Source organism: Emydura macquarii, unplaced genomic scaffold (genome assembly GCF_026122565.2).
Source record: "Emydura macquarii macquarii isolate MOO-44397 ecotype Brisbane River unplaced genomic scaffold, CSIRO-AGI_Emac_v2 contig_1062, whole genome shotgun sequence".
Lineage (NCBI taxonomy): Eukaryota > Metazoa > Chordata > Testudines > Chelidae > Emydura > Emydura macquarii.
In genome coordinates, this window is record NW_027131199.1 from 88,253 (window position 1) to 101,659 (window position 13,407).

General features: G+C 51.7%; 2 protein-coding genes across 2 annotated transcripts; both read left to right on the forward strand.

Annotated features, from left to right (window-relative positions):
• Window positions 1-1,820: 1,820 nt before the first annotated feature.
• On the forward strand, window positions 1,821-3,023 carry LOC137151440 (interferon-inducible GTPase 5-like). The gene has a single exon (XM_067545703.1). The coding sequence runs from the start codon at window positions 1,821-1,823 to the stop codon at window positions 3,021-3,023; it is 1,203 nt and encodes a 400-aa protein (XP_067401804.1).
• Window positions 3,024-9,152: 6,129 nt separating this feature from the next.
• On the forward strand, window positions 9,153-12,976 carry LOC137151434 (interferon-inducible GTPase 5-like). Its single transcript, XM_067545697.1, has 2 exons — window positions 9,153-9,193; window positions 11,737-12,976. Exon 2 carries the CDS (start codon window positions 11,738-11,740, stop codon window positions 12,974-12,976), a length of 1,239 nt encoding a protein of 412 aa, XP_067401798.1. The 5' UTR covers window positions 9,153-9,193; window position 11,737.
• The last annotated feature ends 431 nt before the right edge of the window (window positions 12,977-13,407 follow it).

Consider the following 13,407-nt stretch of genomic DNA (forward strand, 5'->3'; position numbering starts at 1 on the left):
TCAGCAAGGGGGGGTCATTTCAGACCCGCTTACAGCCTGAAATGCTTTGCTGAACCAAGGCTTCAAAGAGGGGGAGGAAAAGTCAGCCGGGGGGGGATAGGGGTGCGTCCTGTGACTGGCTTTGAGAGTTGTGAGGAAATGGAAAGCGAGAGCAACCTGACCACTTCCAAGCAAGTCAAAGGTTAGTTTCCGTGTGGAAGAAAGGTGCGTGTTTGCTTTAACATCGGAGCGCTTAGAGGTGAGCTCCAAGGGCCAACCTGTGTCAGAGCTGCAGCCTGCCTCGTGTACGCTGGGCGCCACACCCATAAACTCACACAGGTTCTCACCACACCTGTGCTCCTCATGGAGACACAGCCCAGCCTTGTCCTAAAGCTCCAGAGTGTGTGTGTGGCCCTGCTGCCTGGGATGAGATCTGCTGTGTGTGTGTGTGTGTGTGTGTGTGTGTGTGCTCCCCCTGCTGGGTATGATGAGCCCTGTTGTCTGTGTGTGTGCGTGTGTTATAACTACACACTGTCACCCCCTGACTGCCTGGCGACATTCAGGCTGTGTCCCCCTGGCTACGGTCTGTCCCCTGTCCCCTGGTCTGTCCTTCCCCATCCCACACCCAGCCAGCCCTGGGGAGGGGCCATGCCTTGCTTGTCAGCAGCTGCTACTTTCACTTTCGAGCCAGCTGTTCCAGGAAAGGGGGGCCGTGGGAGAGGCAGCGAGGGAGAAGAGGGAAGGAGGAAAGAGAGAGACACACAAAGAGGCTGTAGGGAAGACAGAGCTGGGCGCGCACAGCAGGAGACAGAGCAGCTGAGAAGTTCGGGAGGGAAGCGGGTGCTCCGTGTGCGCACATATTGCTTCCCCTTCCTGCAACCATCCACCCCCGCCCCGCCCAGCCCAGCCCAGCCCAGCCGCTGAAGGTCAGAGATTCCCCTGGGCCTCCTTCCCTCGGCTCCTTTGCACGTCCCTGGAGCTTTCTCGCAGCTGCAGTTTGGGGCTGCATGTGGGACGGCTGCGAAGCAGAGAACTTCCTGCAGGAATTGAGGCCGGGGCAGGTCTCTGGCCGGTGTGACGCGGGTGGTCAGATTAGATGAGCCAACGAGCCACTTCTGGCTTCGCAATCGCTGAATCTGCATTTTTCACCTACAAGAGTTTTAGCTGCAAACATTGTGACCAGCTCTGGTTCCTCAGACTCTCTGCGGGCGTCTGTCTGCAGTAGCCGGGCCCTGATTCCGGTTTCCTCTGTTCCTGTGCGTGGAGCCGGGATGGGGTCGAGAACCATGTGCTCTCCGTATTCCTTCCAGGCCTTCGGTGCGAGGCAGAGCAGCTGCAGGGCTCCCCGTCGTTCCCGGGGCCTAGAAGGCGTGTCGAGGGAGGGCTGGTCTGGGCACTGGGCTGCGAAGTCACAGCTGATACTTTGTCCTGGTCAGGGAGCAGTGTGCTGGGACCCCTTGAACGTCTCCCCGCTTATTTCGGGGTCTCCAAGGGAGCTGAGATTTTGTGACAATTCTGACCTGTGTGTCTGCGCCGTGCCCGGCACAACGGGAGTCCAGAGCTCTGTCTGGGTCTGCGCAGCGCCCGGCACAACGGGTGCTACGACTATCCACTACTCTAGTACTAATAATAAATAGTGATTAAAAGCAAATAACTCTATTTTCTCCACAGTGCCCCTGCCTCATTCAGCACATGGGCCAGATACGCAAGGGGCAGGATCCAGGTTGCACGGGCAACCATAAATGTGCCTGTTCCTAACTTTCCAGTGCTGGACGTTGCTGCCATAAGCCATGCGCCGTTAGCGTAGTATTTTCCGGAAGCGACATTAACTAGGAGCTGAAATGTTTCTTCTTCTCTGCAGCGGATTGCGCACCATGGCCGCTGATGGGTTCAAAGCTGCTGTCCGTCAGGGGAACCTGGCAGAAGCAATTTCTGAAGTGCGGGAGAAAATGCTGGAGTCATTTAACAACCACCCCCTCAACATCGCCGTCACGGGGGAGTCGGGCTCTGGGAAATCCTCCCTCATCAACGCCATGCTGGGTCTATGTGCTGGGGATGAAGGTGCTGCTGAAACCGGGATCCTAGATTCCAATGCGGAGCCGATGGCTTATCAAGATCCTATTCTTCTGGGTGTCACGCTCTGGGACATGCCAGGGGTGGGGGCATCCAATTTCCCTCCAGACACCTACTGTGAGCAGCTGCGTTTGAGCCGATTCGAGTTCTTCATCATCGTCGGCTCCCAGCGCTTCCGCTCCGGCCACGCCAGCCTGGTCCGTGAGAACCAGAGAATGGGGAAGAGGTTCTACTTTGTGCGCTCCAAAGCCGACATGGACCTGGACGCTTCCAGGAGGCAACGTGCCTCCAGCTACAACGAGGAGAAGATCCTGCAGCAGATCAGGGAGGACTGCAAGAGAGGCCTGGAAGCTGAAGGGGTGCGCCAGCCGCAGGTTTTTATGGTGTCCAGCTGGGAACCCAACCGCTACGATTTTCCCCTCCTGCGGCAGACTTTGCAGAAGGAACTCCAGAGCCTGAAGAGACACGCTTTCCTGCTCAGCCTGCCGGGTGTCTCCTCACCCGTCATCAGCCAGAAAAAAGCCGCCCTGAAGAGGGAGCTGTGGAAAGCAGCCCTTTTCTCATGTCTCCTGGCTGCCATTCCTGTGCCCGGCGTCGCGTTCTTGTGCACCTTCTTCCTCTTCAGGAAACGCCTGTTCAGATATTACAGCAGCTTCGGCCTGGATGACGGGTCCCTCTCTGCTCTCGCTCGGCAGGTTGGGAAGCCCGTTGTGGAGCTGACGGCCGAGATGAAGTCCTGGCGAACAACCCGAATGACGGCCCTGAAGCTACTGTCGGATTCGGTGGGTGCCGCCATGATGATAACGGAATATTCTTGGAAGCGCTTCCCAGTATTTGGTGCCGTGATCTCAGGAGGGGTTGCCATGGTTACCACGTACTGTCTGCTGCGGAAGTGTTTGGCCGCCATAGCTGACGATACCCAGCGGGTTCTGAACAAAGCTCTGGAGGCAGAAGGGAAAAAAACCGTCTAGTGTTTGGTGTCGTGTCGGATGAGCTTGCTGCTGTCTGCGCCAGCAGACAGGGCCTTGGAGTTCAGCAGGGAAGTTTCGTGCTTTTCCATCCACGAGTCCCACGTTCTGTCCCCATAAACCAACCACCCACGCGTGTCATTGCCACCAGTCACAGCACCCACAACGAAGGAGACAGACTCGGGGACAGCTCAACACTCCTGAGCTTTCACCCACAAGGAACGAGGCACCTCCCTTCTTGACATTCATAGAACAAAAATAAAATTATACTGAATCCGGTTCTATCTGTCTAGTTCCCTCTGTGCTCCTCCTTCACTTTGGCATCTGAGCATTTTACAGACATTAAAGGACCAGATTCCCTCACTGGGGCAAATCAGCTGTCTCTCCATTCTCTGCAGCTGGTGTGAATTGGCCATCGCTCCTTTGGAGTCAATGGGGCCAGACCCCATTGAGTAAAATTTTCAGAAGCACCTGAGTGATTTATGAGACTCAGTCCCATTTGAAAAGTGACATGGGCACATAGAAGCCGAAGGCCTTGTCCTCATGCGAAAGTTTTTTGGTATAACCCAAGGTGTGAATTTAAACCCCTAGAATTATTCTGGTGTGACTCCGGTGTGGACACTCTCATTCTGCCAGGAGTGTGGCTTTTTTTCTGTTTAGTGTACGTCACTTGGGAAGGCGTTTAAGCTAAACGGAAAAATGTCTCTGTTCTACCAGCATAAGAGCGTCCCCAGTGCAGGGAGTTATAACAGCAGAAGCAGTAAATCTGCCCTTTGAAGTCAAGGCCTAAAAGTCTCATTAAAAGTCAGTCAGCCTGAAAATCACCAACCACTTGGGAAAATCTCGCCCTCTGAATCTGTCTAGTTGGCTGAAGCAGCTGGTTTGCTGTGTGCGTTTTTCATGCTGACTAGTATTGTCTCATTGTTTCCTTGCACTTTCTTGGCTTATTTGTTGAATCTACCCATTGCTCAAAGTCTTATGTTTAGCTTGAAAGGGCTTTGGGACAGGCCCCGTCTCTTTGTTATGCCTGTGTATAGCGCCTGGCACAATGGGGCCCTGGCTTTTAAATGTTACAGTAATACAAACATATACAGTAATCATAATAATTTGCCAGGTACCAAGTCCTATCACTGTGTCAACAGGCTGATAGTGAATATCGATTCTAATCACATCGTCTGGTGATCATTGTGACCCGTCCGTGCCCAGAGTAGCCACCTGAGAATGCCAAGATCAGGGCAGGCTGCAAAAGGAGAGCAGATTCTCCCAGCACTGGTGAGTGACACTAGGATCAGACTTTCCAACCTGCCACAAACTGCTTCTGATTTCCCCACACTGGATATCAAGAAGCCAGTCCACAAAATGCACACAGCCCCCTTTACTGCATTCTAGTTCCTGGCTCCCAAATCAGCCACTAGGTCCAGCAAAGAGACCAGTTATTTAAACTCTCTGCTCTTTACTAAAAAGGTTCCCTCTGACCCCAAAGGGTCAGCCACAGCACCAGAGCAATATGAGTTTGGATCTTATCTAAAATACCACGCTGCCAGCCAATCCTTTAGTAACTAAACTAAAGGTTTATTGTAAACAGAAAGAAATAAACCATAAGAGAAATGTTAAAGGGTCAAAGCAAATCAGATACATACAGATGATTGTAAGTCCATATACATCATGTCTCTGGGAGAATTTTGGAGTTGCAGACTTGTACAGTTCCTCTGGTACACATCTAACACCTGGATGGGTCTAAGTCCTTTGGTTCAGTTGCAAAATCAATTGATCCAGAGGCAGGTGTGTGTCTATAGCTGAACAGGAACAGAAACAAAATGGCTTCTATGGTTTGGTCTTATATACCCTCTGTCCCTGGCCATGCGGCCTTGTGGAATGTTACAAGAACTAAAATGGAGTCCAGAGTCTCATGGGCCAATCCTGGTAACTCTTCAGCTCTGCCTTTAGCTTCTCCCTGGGCCCTTTTCTTCTGTAAAGGTTTTGATGGGCCATTAAGCAGCTATTCTCCTGCCGCCTCTGTCTGGGTGTGTTACACAGTACAGTTTGAAGGACAGGCACATCAGATATGTCCATAACGTCCATTACAGACATAACACATGGACATGAGCATTGCCATCTGACTTAGCACATTATAACCTCTCTAACAGTACCTGACATGGCATCTCTCACATCAATTGTTATGATTTTGCCACACTGATGTTAACCAATATGACAAATGCCCCCTCTCCCCCGCAATCTAACCAGTGTGACAATCATGTGATACCTTATCGACTCATTCGTTCTCTGCAGCAGATGATGTTTAATTTAATAACGCTGTTGGACTAACCCAACTCACAGCAAAGAAGGCCAAAATGAATATGAAGAACAGCTAGCCAAAGACTCACAGCCTGCCCACCTCAGAGCAAAGATTTTTCCAGCAAGCTGGAAGAACGTATAAAAGAGGGGAAGTGACATCAACACTTGGCCTCTCTCTGCCCCTGAACTCAACACCTGGAGGAACGTCTGGAGGACAAAGACTTTGAACTGGGGGAGGGGGTTCACTGAGTTCCCAGCATTCTTCGTTATTTTTTGTGTAGTGTCTTGTGTCTTCCCTGTTTACTATGACTTTTGCCCGAAAGGATAAGTCCAATCATTGCATTCTGAATGCCACAGGCATTTCACCAGCAGCTAGCTGCATTACACACAAAGCGGTTGTGAGGAAGAACCTCACGACATAGATAATGCCTGGGCTTGGGCTGACTCTCATTTCCCTAGGTTCATTTCTGATACTGAACTAAATGCTTGACACCCGCACTCAAAGATTTGTCTTATCAACGCACTTATATAGTATTAATTTTCTTATCCATACCCCAGGTGGTTCTGGAAATACAAGTAAGTGGACTGAAAATATTGTAGATAAATGCAAAGGTAAATCAACGGAATCCTTCCTGGCCACTTGCCAGCAAATGTCACAGGCAGGAATTTGTAGGGTAATTATATTGATATGCTGTCCAGAGACAGACAGTTTACAATCTTTTCTAGTTTTCCTTTCACAAAATAGCTTTCCTTCAGTTTTGAGAACTGAAAATGTAAAGCTCCACGTTTCCCCATTCCTCAGTTTCCCTAAGTGCTTCATTAATTCACTCTTAAGCTATTTCCTGGTTTCTGTTTTTACCCATGGGGCAGTCATCTGCAGAACAAGCCAGTGCTTCCTGCACTCAGCGTTTTTGGGAGATTGTTAATCATTACGCTGAATAAGGTAGGGCTGGAGACACAACCCTGTAATGGAGTCAATGGGGCCAGATCCCCAGCCGTTGTCAATGGGCCTATTTCCATTTACCCCAGCTGAGTATCTATATGAAACTCAAGAGAGAAGCTGTGGAGCTTGGGGTCTGCGATCTTGGGTACAGCTAATAGGTAAAAGGGACCCGTGTGGGGGCTTTTGTCATCACAGCTGGCCAAGACGCGGACTTCAATCTTCAGGCACTCAGATAAAGTGATGGACCATGGTTCTTTCTGCTTCTAGATAGTATCTTTTCTGTTCAGGGCCGCTCAGACACAAAGTCCCCACTGTTTCCCACGGTCTTCTGACAAACCCTGTCTGCCCACACACACACTTCTTAGGTAAGTGAGATCCAGGTCTCTATCGGTAATGCACACAGAGAGGAGCTGGGGACCAGGGAGCAGACACCTGGGAATGAAATGCATGTCTACTACTTCATGTACAAGACCACAGTCTCTGAAGCTCTCAGGAGCACATGGTAAGTGATTTTCCCCCAGGGAGGGCCTTGCTCAGCTTTTTAGGATTTTAATTATACTTTTCATACAATCCCGAATTCTCGGTTGACACTGAAGCCTCTCTAGGCTGCTCCATCAGTTTAAACAATCCTTAGAAACTAAGAGGAAGGTGTGACATTCCCCCCTGCAATCTGGACTGGTGTGTAGCTGTGTCACCCCAATTCTTCACTCCTGAGCCCCGATTTACCCAGATTTGCTGGTATACTAAACTAAGATTAATAATCCAGTCTCTTTCCCTCTATGATGTTAGTTTACCACACAGGCTGGCTGCGACGAATCTTGCAACCAGCACCACCCCGTGGGTAGATTCTCAGTCTTTGGTGTTGCTTAGAAGATGAATTCCAGGCAAGAGCCCTGAGACAAAGATGCCTCTTTCTTTTAACAAGTTTCCTCAACGCACCCTGGGTTCAGGTGATCGTCCATGTCCGGCAATGGGCATGATTTTTCCCTCTTGAGCCAAAGTGCTCAAAGGTGCTTAGGTCACAGCATTGTTCCTGTATGCCTGCCTCTGCGGGGCATGCGACCACAGCTCTGTGTTTGTCTGTGTAGGAAGGTGCTGCGGCCTCCCCGGACTCTGGACCCGAGGAAGGGTCACAGCGACCGGGCCAGATCGGAACAGGCCCAGAAAACAAGTCTGCCCGGCAACAGAAAGGCCAGGCTGTGATAGGGTCGGCAGGCCAGTCTGCCCGGCAACTAAAAGGCCGGGCAGTGATAGGACCGTCTGGCCAGCCCAATCAGCGACAGCAGGGCGGGGCCCCTACAGGAAGGGGCAGTATAAGAGACAGGCCCCAGAGCTCAGTCAGTAGGAGACTGCTGCTGGAGGCAGACGTGCTGCCCTGCTGGCTGAAGCCTAGGCCAGAGTTGAGCCAAACTGACCCCAGGGATGCTTACCTCCTGGAACAGAGACCCCGAGACCGACCCGGGCCTGGAGACTGGGTAGGGCCTTCCCGTAGCTGAACTCAGCCACCCAGCCCTAGGGGCTGGACCTGGTTACCAGGCCCCAGCGACTGGCCTTAGGCACCTGACCCACGGGACTGGACCGAGCCCTCCAAGCAACCCCAATGGGAGTCACCCCTTGAGGCCAGACATGACCTGGAGGAGCTGCCGGACGCAGAGCCCCCTGAGATGGGGTAGGACTTGAACAGCTGCCTGAAGCTGAGCCATCCCCCGAAACTTGCGACCTGGAGGAGCTGCCCCTCGCAGAGGAGCTACCTGACTTGCCACCTATAGACGAGGAGGGACTGGCGGGCCTACCCTGGACGGACTACCCCAGTGACCACAAGGACCCTGAGGAGCCAGGTACCTGGGGATACGGGGAGGAAGTAGCCCAGGGACAGCCATAGACAATGGCTGAGGCTGAGGCACCCTGTCGGCCCCTCCGACTCAGTGGCAAATGCCTTTGCCATGGCTAGGGCCTTGGGCTGGGATGCAGTGGAGACGGGTGGGCCTGCGTCCCCCTCCCCCCTTCCCGAGCCACCCCAGGAGAGCCTCCTCCTCCCTACCGCCCAGAGAGCAATTAGTCACTGCTCGCTCGCTCTGCCTAAGGGTCGGAGCCATTGACTGCTTGCCCGCCCGCCCGGCCTGAGGGCCGGGGCAAAAGCCCCACAAGAGAGCTAACTGTTCCCCATTTAAGAAGGCGCTGCGGCCTCCCCTGGAGTCTGGACCCGAGGAAGGGCCGCAGGCGACCGGGCCGGATCGGACGGTCCTGGGACCTGAATCTATTCTAACCATGTCAGACACACATTTGGGGATATGACACAGTAGAGTTTCATATCTGTACATGTGTGACATTGCAGGAAACATGCTACCATGACACTAATGCTCAGTATGTTATGAGCACTCCAAAAACACCTCACATGGCATATTTTGCATCAGACAATAGACAGTTACACCATAAGGGTGAACATGAACGATAGACAAATCACACCATAAGAGTGTACAGAGGGTACAGCATGTCACAGAAGGATGGCCCAGACATTAGGGCAATCGCGAGAGACAGAGACAGAGAGGTTCAATTCTTGATATGCCACAGCCTCCCTGAGTGACCTTGGGCATGTTACTTAGTCTCTCTTTGCCTCAATTCACCATCTGTGATATGGGGATCATAACCTTTTCTTTCTATTTACTGCTTTGCACAATGGGGGTCCAGATCTTGGTCAAGCTCTCGGCAGTGCCTGACACAAAGAGACACTGATCTCCATAAGTGGAGTCTGTGCAGCTCTGGACTTTGTCACGTGGAAATCTGCAAGAGAAACTTGTTGCTTTCACTTTCATTCTGATCCAGACAGGAAGCTGCAGAGACAGAAAGGAGAGAGAAAACCAACGTCCTGTTCATTTGCTTTACTTATCCGTGGAGATCAGACTAACAGAGGCATTTAGGACTGGAATATCGGAAGGTAAGACAATCTCCTCTGGCTTGTGCCTTTTTAAATTATTCCGTTGCTATATTTCATCAAGTGCTGTTATTTGCTTAAAAGCTGCTGGCATGTTTAAAATGGCTGCGTAGCTCCTTAAAATGGCTGTCCCGTGTGAACCCACATTATGGATTTATCACCTGCTTTCACCAAAGGCCTCACTTGAAGCACTTTTATAGTACAGTATTTTTGTATACCATCAGCTGAGTCAATTGCTTATTGTTTGGGGTCTGGACCCCCTGTTCTTCCCCTAGTGTCTCTGGACCCTGATAATCTGGCATCCTCAGGGCCACACCGTGCTTTCAGGCTGCTGTTTGGCTTCCTTGCTATGCCCGGGAATCTCTCTGTCACTTGTCTTAGGCTGGGCTCCAGCTTGTCTTTTTCACACACACAAAGCAATACCCAGTGGAACCCTCCACCTACACAAGGCTGGTTTCTGGGCAGACTCTGCTATACCTTATTTTAGGACTGGCCCCTTTGCTGTCTTTTACAGCTAACTTAAAATAAAGGCTGCATTCACACCCATCAGCTCCAAGAAGGTTTTAACTCAACCCATACCAAGGTCAGACCCAGCTCCTAACAATGCCCTTCCTGCAAAGTCCTACAGAGTGGAATGCAGGCTGGCACAGTCTCTGGGGGTTATTGAGCCATCCTATAGCTGACAGGGAATTGTCAAATTGCTGCTATGCAACCTTTTCAGAAAGCTGGTGAGGGTAGGAGTTGGACTCACTGGAAATGGGTTGTGCCCGGGATCAATGGCCGCACCATGTCATCTCGAGCCACCCAGTTACTGTGACCCCAGGTTGCCTGCACACACACTTCCATCACTTCACAGAATCATAGAACCACAGTGGTAGAAGGGGCGCAAGGATCATCTCGTCTGACCCGCAGATCCTGGGGCTGCTGCCAAGGAAATCTACATTGTCAGCCTCACCCCAGCTGTTATGTTATATGCTTGGAAAGTACTTGTATTCAGCGAGAAATCAGCACAGAACAGAGAGAGACGCAAACCCATGAAAGTCTTTATTGAACCGCACTGAAAACCAGCCAGGACTGGCTGAGTATCCCCTAATAGTCTAACTCTGTTGCTATGGCAACAAGCTAAACTCAAAGCAACCTAGGCAATAAGGAAGACTCAAAATACACAACACCAGCCATTTATTGGGCAGCTCACACAGAAAGGCTGATTCAGCCGGCCCAGCCCTGGCCATCCCCAGTGCAAGCTCCGGGCATGGAGACGGGCCGCCACATCCCTCCACCTGCACAGCCCGGACGATTTCTGCTCTCGGAGCTCAGGGGAACATTTGGATTGTCCCACCCCAAGTAGCCCTCGTGCCTATGGTGCCTGCCCCTGTGAGCATCCCACCCTTGACCCCAGTGTCATTACGGTTCTTGCCCAGTACATCAACCCCTGGGGTGCCCGTCCTGTGCCAGGCGCAGCGCCACTGGGACACAAGCACCGTGGTGCTTTTGTAGCTAGACCTTGTCAGTGCGAGCCCTGCTGACTGCCAATAACCGCTCAGACACACGGCCGAGGGAACGTTTGACCAGGGCTGACAGACAGGGAAAGGCAGCAGATAGCCCAGGTGCAGGGGGTTAAACAGTGACCGTTCAGAGTGGGCAGTAGCGGTTGCGGTTCCTGTCTGGGTCCCTGGGGCAGTCCAGGCTCAGTGCCTGGGGCGCCCCCTGCACTCCAGTCCCTCTCCCCCCACACAGAAGATGCAGGTTTGCAGGCCAGGCTCAGTCAGTGTCTCTCACTGGGGCCCCTCTGGCCTCGCTTCCTGCCCAGCCGCGGCTGCTCCCGCTCACACCAGCCCCGGCTGCCATGTCCGGCACGGGTGGCCTGTTCCACAGGCAGCTCTGGGCACGGCTCCTGGGGCTTCCCTGCAGCTCTCTGTGGCCCTGCAGCTCCCGCTGCCAAGCAGAGCCTGGCCACCCCTAGCGGTGCCTGGGGGCATCGGGGCCAGCCCTGACAGCCAGGGGAGAACCCCCAGCCCGCCCCCCCACAGCACAGCACCCCCTAGCGTCTCACGGAGGCTGAACTGAAGCTTTCTCCTTTGGGCATTTTAAAAAGTGTATTTAAACTCTAGCTTATTGTATTTATTTATTGCAAGTTGTAACCAATGGCTCCTTTCCTGCCAGCCCTGTGGGTCTGTTCCCATGGAAATAAGGACATCTCTTTTTACTGGGTCTCTCTCACTTAATCAGTTCCATGTACTGCAGGTGCCCCGGCCATTGGTGCCCCTCGGTGCCCCCGGTTCTCTTCCTGTGGCACACAGTAATTTGGTCTCCTGAGGGCGGTAATGCTTTGGTCTGATCTTGGTTGTGGGTTTATAGTGGGATGCTGGGAGGGAGCAGTTAGTGGCCTGTGACATACAGGAGGTCAGACTGGATAATCCAGGAGTACTCTCTGGCCTTAAACTCTGTGTCTCTGTGACTCTGACTCTACTGACCAGGGGTTGGTAAATAGCCCATGGGGGGGAAAGCTCCCTAATCCTGATTGGAATTTTTGTTTCTTTTCCCAGGATGACGGAAGATTCAAAATCTTACTGGACAGATTTATTTTCAAAATGGGGCAGCAAACTTCCCGGACTATCTCTGGAGGAAAGTGAAGAATTCCAGACTGCTGTCAAAGCTGGGAAATTCTCAAAAGCCATTTCAGTGGTGAAGAAATCTGATGAGTTGTTAAGAAATACCAAGGTCAAAATCGCCATCACAGGTGACACGGGCTCTGGTAAGTCGTCTTTCATCAATGCCATAAGAAGCCTGAATGATGATGACGCTGGTGCAGCTCAGACCTGGGTGAAAGAAACGACAAAGAAGCCAACACGTTATCCCCATCCCATGCACCCAAATGTGATTCTGTGGGACCTACCTGGGATTGGAACACCGAATTATCCAGCAAAAACATACAGAGAACTTGTAAACCTTGATTGTTATGATTTCTTCATCATCATCTCAGCAGGGCGCTTCACTGAAGCTGATGCCCGCCTTGCCAAAGAAATCAAGAGCATGGGGAAGAACCTTTACTTTGTCCGCTCCAAGGTGGATGTGGACTTGGCTAATGAACAAAGAAAAAGAGATTTCAATGAGGAGAAAACTCTAGAGGTAATCAGAAATGACTGCATGGAGCAGCTGCAAAAGGCCGGTATCATCTCCCCACAGGTTTTCCTGGTGTCGAGATGGGACTTTGACAAGTACGATTCTCCCCGACTGCAGGAGACTTTGGCAAATGATCTCGACACTCACAAGAGACACGTTCTCATCTGTGCCCTGCCCAGCACCTCTGAAGAAATCTTGAAAGAGAAAAAAAAGGCGCTGCAGGAACAGATCTGGACACAAGCCCTGAAGTCGTGCACTATCGCTGCTGTTCCTCTCCCTGTTCTCTCGGTTTATTGTGATGTCAGCATCTTGGTGGATAACATGACAGTGTATTGCAAGTCCTTTGGCCTGGATGATGATTCCCTCGCTTCACTTGCTAAGCAATTTCAGAAGTCTGTTTCTGAGCTGAAGTCAGTGATAAAGTCCTCTCTGGCCAAAGATATATCAAGAGATGAGGCTTTGAAGAGACTCAGAGAGGCTACAGGGGAAGGAATGATGACAGCTAAATATTTTCTCAGTGTGATACCATTGATTGGTACTGGGATCGCAGCAGACACGTCCTACAAAGTGACATGTAAAATGCTACATACGTTTCTGGATGAAGTTGCAGAAGATGCTCAGCGAGTCCTGAGAAAGGCTCTGGAGGGAGCAGAGAAGAATTAGCAATGTAACAAGGCAGGGCTTCTCTCCAGCCTGCCAAGGACAAAGGGCCACAGCCCCACGGTCTCTTTTCTGCAGTTTTATTGTCCCAAACTTAAACAAACCAACAGACAAAACCATTTCTCATCTCACCCTTGCATTGCAGAATTCCACTGCCTTCAGTCCCAGTCGTCTCTGGCCGTTCTGCTGCTCCTGCTTCCTGCAGCTTCTTGCCTCTCTCTCAGCCAGTCCTCCCTCAGTGGGTCTCTCTAAGGTCTGTCCACACTGCACATTATGCCTGGCTCTGACTCAGGTTTGAGCCTAAGCCCTGCTTCCTTCCACACCAAATCTGTCTGGCCTGGGTCAGCACGCACTCAGGAGCAGGTCCTAGGACCCTGCTGACCGGGGTGGGTCAGAGCCTGAGTCCCACTGTGGCTCAGGTCCAAGCCCTGTTG